The sequence below is a fragment of the Lactuca serriola genome, chromosome 5, assembly GCF_051521515.1.
Source record: "Lactuca serriola cultivar US96UC23 chromosome 5, Lser_US96UC23_V15, whole genome shotgun sequence".
Taxonomy (NCBI): domain Eukaryota; kingdom Viridiplantae; phylum Streptophyta; class Magnoliopsida; order Asterales; family Asteraceae; genus Lactuca; species Lactuca serriola.
In genome coordinates, this window is record NC_136412.1 from 322,193,900 (window position 1) to 322,204,045 (window position 10,146).

Below are 10,146 nucleotides of genomic sequence, written 5' to 3' on the forward strand. Positions count from 1 at the left end.
TCATCTTTCAAGCAACATATTCGTCTCCTAGCTTCTCTTCTAGACTTGGGTGAGTGTTCAAGACTCAATCTTTTCTTTGCTAGAATGTTAGATCTTGGACTTTGGTCCTTTTTTTCATGTTTTTTGGGTTTTTCAAGTTGCGATCTCATAAAGCTTGCAACTTTATGAATCTCCGGGCCATTTGGAGCATTTGACTCTTTGGATCTGAAGTAAACTTGAGTTTTGAGGTCATGCATGGAATCTTGTCCCTTTTGCATGGCTGCCACACTATGGTGGTTGGGTTGAGCACACTAGTTTTATCGTATTGCAACCACGACGTGGCCATGGATGGCCATGAAATGGCGCTCAGCTATAGGTTGACTTTGACTGTTGACTTTGACCCAAGTTTAACCTAATGGTATTTTTGGTATTTAGAGTGCTATTTGAGATTTGGTCATTATTTGATGAATAGGTTACAGTTGAGCTATCATTCGGAACCGTATCTTGTTCAGAGATCTGTTTCAGACAGAGAGGTGAGTTTTCCTCACTGTATTTGTGGGTCAAAGGAACCAATACCGGCCCACTGAATCTTGTATCCTGGTTACATGATATTGCTATACTATATTGGCATGTCATAATTGAGTCCTGGTATATAGGATATTGCTTTGCGGTAGTGATTTATAGATTTTCTTGTTTGCTTGTTAACTAGTTATATGTTATCTGTTATGTATATGTCAACATGTTATGTTTTGGGGTTGGGGTTTTACTGCTTTGTGTGTGAGCCAATTGACTGAGGGTATTCTAGTCCGATGAATGAGTGGGCCCGAGGGTATTCTAGTCCGATGACTGAGCGGACCCATTGTATATTGGCATTCCAGTCCGACGACTGATTTGGCCAGGGGTATTCTAGTTCGTTGACTAATTGGATCCAACATGCAATGTTGTACATGTTTTTTTGTGTTGTAGTACTTTGGTGGAACTCACTAAGCTTTGGTTTATAGTTTCAATTTATTGTGTCAGGTACTTCTAATGACCGTGGCAAGGCGAAGGCGTGATCGTACACATCCCTTGAAGATATAATCTAGGAGATTTTTTGATGTTCTAATCTTGGGAAATATTTGTATTTGACACCTGACTTGATATGGTTTTGGAATTGAAGACATTGGCTTTTTAAAAATGAAAAAATTTTCATTGTCTTTTTGTGATGTTAAAGGTCCACAATCATCGGACTAGATTACCCTTCGGTCCACAACCTTCGGGTTGGATTACCCCCGACCTAAAGTCATCAGACTGGATTGCCTTGGCCCAATCAGTCTTCGGACTTGAATGCACCATTCTGTTGGCTTACGTACATAACAGTAAAGCCTCAACCTATAACGAACTATGTCGACATATGGAACAGATAAATCATATAACAACATAGATAATCATACAAATCCACAGATCAGTACAACATTGCAACATCATACATACTAGGATACATAACCTAGTGTGTCAGCATTGGTGTCTTCGAACCACGAATAAAGTGAGGAAAACTCACCTCACATTCTGTAATGTCCCATTTTCACAACAAAAAATTTTCATTTTTATTAAGGTAAAACTCAATATAATAAGACTCTTATTAAGAAAACATTTTCTCCAGATTACATTTGTAAAACCAGATTATATACTATATTAAAATCTGTGGCTTGTGGCTTTTGGTATCTAAATAGATTACCCATCAATGCTTTTGAATTCGACTACCAATTGAATCCGACCCACCCATTGATTCCCTTCTCCTGTAACAAACCAATTTCCGGTTTCTTCCCCAAAAAATTACGACCAACAAATCCATAAATGCCCAAATCTACCCTCCATCTCATCGTATCATTGATTCTCATTCTCTTGCTATCTGTAAACCCTACGTTCTCATCGTATCCTTGATTCTCTTCGTCTTGCTATCTGTAAACCCTACGTTGAAGATTGCATTTACGGACTCTGTGTCCAAATACAACCGGTAAGGAGATTCCTATATCTACTGTATTTCTGTATTCCATCTCAGATTCATATTGCACTTTTTTTTTTATCTTCATTTCCTTCTACTGGATCCTCGAATGCATTCTTTTAATAGAAAAATAAGATTGTTCAATGTGATTTCCCAAATAGATTATACGCATTTTTTTTTATCTTCATTTTCTTTCTTCTTGATATTACGCATCCTTTTGATCTTCAACTCTCTTTATCATGCATTTTTTTATCTTCCTCTTCTTTATTCTGAATATTAAACATCTTTTTGATCTTCATCTCCCGCTATTTTCCTCAACCAGTAATAGGAATAATCAGAATTTCGTTCTTTAATGACTCCCATATGATATCAAAGTCTTCCAGCGTATATGAACAATTAGCAATTACAACTTTATAATACCACCTGATGAAATGGTTTAATTTCATATTAGAGTAAACAGCAATTCCAAACCTAAACGACAAAAACAAGGTATGGGTTCTACTGAACTACAATTCCAACCTTTTGCAATGGTATGATGGAATCAAAGAATAAATGGAATGGTCTATTTCATTGGAATTAACAATTAACTTCATCCTTCACAGATTGCATTATAATAAACACTAATATTACAAAATGTAATAGGTCGAGGACCCAATAAGTAATCAAAGAAGGCAAAAGCAACAATTCTGCATGATGCCACTGTATAATCCTCACCACATACCACCATTTAAGATGCACATACAACTCCTCACTAATAACACCCGCCAACATATTGTTCTTATGTTGGACACCACCACCATAAGCAAACTAAGAGGATTGGTCGTTCATTTGAAGGGTAGAACGGGAATTTTTTTAACAAATTCATCCAAAAAATACTCTTAAATACTCAATAACACCCCCTTCATCCATTGATCTGACAACAAAAATCGAGTCTTATGACGACCACAAAAACGAGTCTTATGCTGACCAGACCCAGGCCAAACCTGAAAGAATTATTGAAATGGTTTGGTTTGACTGGTCAAACTTTATTTGGTCAAAATCATGAGTGAATAGTCAATTCCCTAAGAGTGAATTTTGATGTTATTCTCATAATAGAATTTATGAAATTTATGAAGAGTTTTGATTGAAACTTCAATCTATATAAAATCAAAATATTTCAAACCGTTTACAAAGTTGAAATTTAATGGTAGATGATAATAAATAGCACATTCAGAAAGCATGAGATAATGACCAAACATAAAAACTGGAAGGTGACATTACTTTGTATTTTCTTTTTTAAATGGCAGACCACCTCAAAGTTGAAACGTATGATTCAAACCACGACAATCTCCAATAAAATTGTTAAAATCACAAGTGATCAACTTTGTATTTGAATGACATTGTTACAATCTAGTAGATTTTTTAAAGTACAATACTTTAATAGCAATACACATAAAAACTATAAATAACAAGAAGTACATTGCTATTTCATACATTTATTACTAATAAGAATTTGGTTAAATAGAGGATCAATCATAGACAAAACTCAAAAGATAAATTTTCTTCATAGTCTTTAGAAATTCATCTTTGTATCTTCCCATTTTCGCTTCTCTCTTAAGTTACTTCTGAGCTATCTTCCTTCCCAAAACCAAGTTTCGACATGTCTTGCCTTGGCATCAAATTCCTGAGTCCTGACAAACCATCCCATCACAGAAATTAGAGACCGATATCAATGGAACAAAAATTGACAACTCCTCACCATCAAAGTGAAGGGTAGAATGGGAATTAGTTTTTAAACAAATTCATCCAAAAAATACTCTTAAATACTCAATAACATCCTTCGTCCATTGATCTGACCACAAAAACCGAGTCTTATCAGGCGATCTGGAAGATGACCAGACCCGGGCTGACCTGAAAGAATTTTTGAAATAGTTTGGTTTCAGAGTAAAGTAAACAACAATTCCAAACCTAAACGAAAAAACACATATTGTAGATTTCCACTGATTTTCAAATTCCAACCTTTTGCATGTTGCTGAATAACACTTTATATTAAGGGCTTCTTGTAAAGACCTAATTTTGTTATTTGAGATTTTTGGTGATGAGATTTTAAAATTAATTGAATATCTTTTTTTTTTACTTGCATATATTGTCAAGAAGCAGGATATGATCTTTTTTTTTTTTTTAATAATCCTACAGAATTTTGATTGCAAATCAGCTTCATAACTAAGGATTTAATCATCTTCCTGGATTATTCAACAAAAGAGTGAAGTCATTTAGCGTTGACTAAGGTATGTTTTTACCCTTTTCCTTTTGGGTGTTTTTCCCTGTTTTTATATACAATAATTTATGTTGTGCGCATTTTGTATTATTCTACTTATTGTTGTTTCCTTAAGATAGTTTTTTTTCTTTCTATCACCATTTGTTCTTTCTCCTTCTGCATGAGTGTTGCCTTTTACGTTAATGTCTTCTAACAAATGGAAAATAAGTTCTACCTCTGTTGCGTTGACATCAGCTCGCTCAAGGAGGATTTCATTTCCCATTGATGTTGATGTACTACCCGTTTATTATGATTGTGGTGATTGCTCTTGTGTATGCGAATTCTGTGGTGCTTTATTTCGGTTTACTGAAAGAATTCTTCAATATTCTCGAGTTAATCACCCACGTTATACTCATTGTTGTCGATCTGGTGATGTTGTTCTTCCAAATCCTATTACTCCGCCAAATGTGTTGTCTCAGTTTTATGAAGATGATAATTTTATGCGCAATGTCAGAGCATATAATTCCATGTTTTCTATGACATCTTTTGGTGCAAAGGTGGATGAAGAAATTAATAAAAGTCATGCTCCATACGTCTTCAAGGTATCTGGTCAGATTTCCCGTTAGATTGGGTCTCTTTATCCACAAGATGGTGGCCCCCGATGTTTTTTACAGTTATATATGTGTGATAATGAGAATGAGGTTGTTAATGGAATTCGTGCTTTTCGTGAAGACAACAAGGTGGTGTTATCTGCGGATATTATTGCTTGTCTAAGTGACATGTTAACTGCAAACAACGAATATGTGTGTACTTTTAAGACAGCAAAAGAAATTTCGCAGTCTATGAGTTTGGATTTGTATGCAGTTCGTCTATTTAACACTGTTCCTGATAGGAGATATGGTCCCCCAACAACCGGTACTTTGGGTTGCATCGTTTGTGGAGATAATGTTGGTGGCGCCTCCTATGATGTTGTCATATACTCAAAGACAGGTTTACCTCAGCGTTTAAGTAAATTACATCCAAGTTACATGCCTTTGATGTATCCCCTATTATTTCAGTACGGTAAAGCAGGTTGGTCTCCGAAATTACGGATACACAATCAATCTTCTGGTCAGGATAAGAACTTGAAAAATAATATGCTCTACAACTATCAGATTCATGATCGTTTAGGTGTTTACTAACTTTTATTACGTGGTCGACGCCTATTTCACTAGTATTTAGTTGATGCTTATACATGTATTGAACAGTCAAGGCTAGATTACATTGAATATTATCAACAACAACTTCGTTCTGAGTATGTTACTGGCATTTATGATGCTTTTTCTGGAGTTGATACTGATACACAGGTCATAGGAAGGCATGTGTTTCTCCCTGCATCATTTGTGGGAGGACCTAGATACATGTATAAGCATTATCAGGATGGGTTGGCGATATGTAGGGTTCATGGTAAACCGTAATACTTCATTAATTTTACCTATAATGTAAAGTGGCCTGAGTATAGGCGATATACAAGTACTATTGGTCAAGATAGACCTGACATTATTGCTCGAGTTTTCCGAATTAAAGTTGATGCTTTAGTTGACTTCCTCAAGGAAGATAAAATTTTCGGTGAAGTTGATGCGCGTAAGTTGTTCATCTTTATTGGCATTTTTATATAATTTGCTCTTGAATAATGTCATTGTCTAATATATATTTCCAAATTATTACTATTTGTTTCCAAATCTTTACACTATAGAATTTCAGAAGCAGGGACTTCCCCATTGTCATTTGCTTCTTTGTGTTGCATCGCCGTTAAAAATATATGAACCCGCGAATGTTGACAAATATATTACAGCGGAATTGCCCGATCCTATAACTGAGGTTGCATTATATCGGACAGTAACCACCTGCATGTTACATGGTCCTTGTGGTCTGTTAAATATGGGTGCTCCATGTATGCGTGATAATAAGTGTAGTAAGCGTTTTCCAAAAGCCTTCACTTCGTCTACAACATTTGATGATAACAGATACGTTCAGTATAGACGACACACTGGGGTATGTCATGTACTCCAAACTGGCATAAAAGTTGATAATGGATACGTAGTACCCTACAATAAGCGATTATGCACCCGTTTTGATACACATATAAACATTGAACATTGTGGCTGGAATATGATGATAAAGTATCTATTCAAGTATGTTTCAAATGGTGTTGATCGTGTCCGTTTTGTCCTACAACGATGTGAATCGACTGTTGATATTGCTTCTTCCAGCAAATTGCCTTTTGTCAATGAAATTAACACTTTTTTAGACAGTCGTTACAAATGTTTGCATGAAGCTGCCTAGAGATTTTTAAACTTCTCAATTAATGAACGTGATCCAGCTGTGCAAGTTTTAGCTGTTCATTTGGATGGTATGCAGACAACTATTTTTAATGGGAATACACAACTAAGTTTGGTGGTCAACAATCCTACTTTCGCTGTAACAACATTAACAAAATGGATGTACAACAACCGCATAGATATATGAGGGGTCAATTTAACATATTTAGATTATCCTACCAAATTCCGTTGGAATGCCTCAGCTAAAAGATGGAGCCACAGATTTAAAGCAAATAGTACATCAATTGGGAGGCTCGCATATGTGCACCTAACAGCAGGAGAGTTGTTTTACCTTAGGATTTTACTATGTCACCAGAAAGGGTGCATATCATATGATGATATTCGTACTGTATGTGGAATTACACACTCTAATTTTCGTGCGACTTGTGAGGCTTTGGGTTTAACCGGTGATGATCGGGAATGGTTAGCAGCTTTTAGTGAGGCATCTTCTTGGGCTACCGCAAGTGAACTGCAGTCTCTTTTTTGTCATTTGATTCTATTTTGTGAGGTGGGTAGTCCATTTCTCTTATGGGAATCTGCAAAATCCAAAACTGGGGATGACATTCATCGTGACTTAACTTTAGATTCTCCTACTCCCGACTTAAATTTACACGATGACATTGTAGAACAACAAGTACTTCTGGAAATTCAGAAATTGTTACTTGCGTCTACACCATCTAGATCCCTTACAGATTTTGGCTTACCTCTGCCTTCACCGTCACTCCTTGTTGTACTTAGAAATCGAATCTTCCTTGAAGAAACAAAGTACGACAAAGAATCACTAGCTTCTCAGCATGCGTCTATGGTTTTACAGCTAAATCCAAATCAACTTAGAATATATGAGGATATTGTAAATGCTGAACAAAACCAAAATTAAACAACTACTATTGTTTGTATATGGACACGGTGGCACTGGAAAAACATATATATGGACTACCATACTGTCATACTTCAGATCTATAGGAAAAATAGTGCTAGTTTTCGCACCCTTGGGTATCGCATCCCTACTGCTACCTTCAGGACGCACTGCACATTCTAGATTCATAATTCCAACAGAACTTACAGATAGATCATGTTGCAATATTAAAAAGAAAACCCAACTTGCGGAGCTGTTAAAGAAGACTTCAATGATTGTATGGGATGAAGCTCCAATGAGTGATCGGTGATGCTTTGAATCTTTGGATCGATCGTTGAAAGATGTACTCGAAAATAACAAATGTAATTTTAGTGGAATGTAAATGTTGTTAGGCGGTGATTTCCGTCAAACACTTCTCGTTCAACCAAAAAGCACAAATTCACAAATTATGGCCCTAACTTTACCTAACTCATATTTATGGCCTCATTTTACCGTTTACAAGTTACACTACAATATGCGTCTATCTAATGCAGATAATACAACTATTCATTCCTATTCCTTATCTGAATTTTCTTCTTGGCTCCTTGATATTGAAAACGGAAATATTGGCGTTCTAGATGCAACCGATCCAGAAAACACAAAAGTTATAGATATACCTCCCAAATTTCTCATTGACACAATGAAAGGACTTCAATCACTTATAGATTTTGTATATGGAAGTGAAATATTGGCAAACCCATCACCTGAAAAATTATCAGATAGAGCCATTATTTGTCCGAAAAATGAAACCACAGATAAGGTGAATGCTTTGATCTCACTAAAGAATACATGTCATCAAATTGTGTATAAAGTTGTGATTCAGTAATCTCGCATACACAAGACACAATCGAATTAGACACGTTATATCCACAAGAATATCTTAATAAATTAGAATTTTCGGGGGTTCCAACACATGACTTGCTTTTGAAAATTAATACTCCCATCATGCTGTTAAGGAACATCAACCAAAAAGAAGGTTTATGTAACGGGACAATACTAATTGTCTCCCAATTATTACCATCCGTTATCGAGGCATTTATTATAACAGGAACTTCTGTAGGAAAGCTGGTGTATATTCCAAGAATCAAATTTGTTCACAACACTTCCGATTAGCCTTTCATTTTCACTCGAAAACAATTTCCAGTCAAAGTATGTTACGTAATGACCATTAATAAAAGCCAGGGACAATATCTAAAGAAAGTTGGGTTATATTTACCACAATCTATTTTCACGCATGGACAATCTATATGTTGCATTGTCAAGAGCTACCTCACCACATTCAATTAAAATTCTCTTGGATCCTGAATGTGATATACCCGTAAATACCACCAGAAACGTCGTCTTTAAAGATTTGCTAACAAAAGTTGATATGAACGAGTTTTGCATATCATCCATGATCTTTAAAATCTTAAATTGTACTGAATTGAATTACATACACATCACATATATCTATACTACATCTCTAAATTAACAATATGGTAGACTATACTAACTATACTTCATGTTTACACAGCCACAGACACATGTCACTCGAAATGGATAGAATTTCAAACCTACTCACCAGATGCTTGGGAAAAATGATACAGGTGCGCGTGCTGTAGAAACGGAAGCCTAACTTCAGAAAAAACGAAACATGGTTCATCATCATAGATAAAAATGTAAGTAATACTGAAAGTTAATATACTATTTTACACTATATTACTTTGAAAAATAAAAGCAATAATCTTGTACATACATTAGGGGATGCAATTCAAGTACTTGGACAAAGAGCCGATCAGTCATATGTTGAGTCTTCACTATTTGTCTCCCAATGTTACCAAATTAAAGACTATACATGCACTAACATTGAACCATATCAAAAATTCATTTCCAACCCATTCCAAATAAGTGTTGGCGTTGCATCAACGATTGAGGAAATACCAGATGACGGTAGCATTCCAAAAAAAAAAAAAAAAAAACTTCCACTTCTGTTTAAGATCACACCTAAATGCTATTGCCGACAAAAAATATCGAGTATCCATGTATAAAATTCTACATTATATATTCATATAAAGATTTATAGTTACCTTCATATTGCCATCTATTTTACCTAATTAATGTTAACACTTTAATGAGTATTACTACACATATTTTATTAGAGTTTTCATTAATATAAAAGACTGTAACAAAAAAGATGGAGAACCTTTCGTAAGTATGACATTAACAGATGAAAAGTAAGTTATAAATACTAGATATATTACATATATCACACTCGCTAATTATGCACTTATTATCTTCATTAATATTGATAATAGTGTTAAAGACATGTCAATAATTTTGTGGAAGGAGTGCATAGACTCTACAGACAAGTTCAACCGAAAAAAACTGACATCACACCCCAATCTAGTAGTCGTTGCCCTTACCAATATGAAAGCCACGTTGTACACAGATTAGTTCTAGATTTTACCTAACTGCACTATAATTTTTACAGTTTCCTATTTTCAACTCATAATTATCTATTCCACACCAAATTTAAAACTAACATCTACTAGCGCAACACATATGTATGTAAACCCCGAGATAGCAGAAACATGATCTCTAATCCACAGGTCATATTCATTCATAACAACACAAATAATATATATGTAGAACCATATACAACCACTAACTCAATAAATAAAAGCAGATTCCAAGGACAACTACTTGCAACATC

At 35.1% G+C, this 10,146-nt stretch overlaps 2 protein-coding genes across 2 annotated transcripts; both read left to right on the top strand.

The window, feature by feature from the left end:
• Positions 1 to 4,402: 4,402 nt before the first annotated feature.
• On the top strand, positions 4,403 to 7,436 carry LOC145050903 (uncharacterized). Its single transcript, XM_078999091.1, has 7 exons — positions 4,403 to 4,801; positions 4,874 to 5,146; positions 5,447 to 5,545; positions 5,687 to 5,822; positions 5,935 to 6,504; positions 6,562 to 6,659; positions 6,876 to 7,436. The coding sequence occupies exons 1-7, from the start codon at positions 4,403 to 4,405 to the stop codon at positions 7,434 to 7,436; spliced, it is 2,136 nt and encodes a 711-aa protein (XP_078855217.1).
• Positions 7,437 to 7,797: 361 nt separating this feature from the next.
• On the top strand, positions 7,798 to 8,280 carry LOC145050904 (uncharacterized). The gene has a single exon (XM_078999092.1). The coding sequence runs from the start codon at positions 7,798 to 7,800 to the stop codon at positions 8,278 to 8,280; it is 483 nt and encodes a 160-aa protein (XP_078855218.1).
• The last annotated feature ends 1,866 nt before the right edge of the window (positions 8,281 to 10,146 follow it).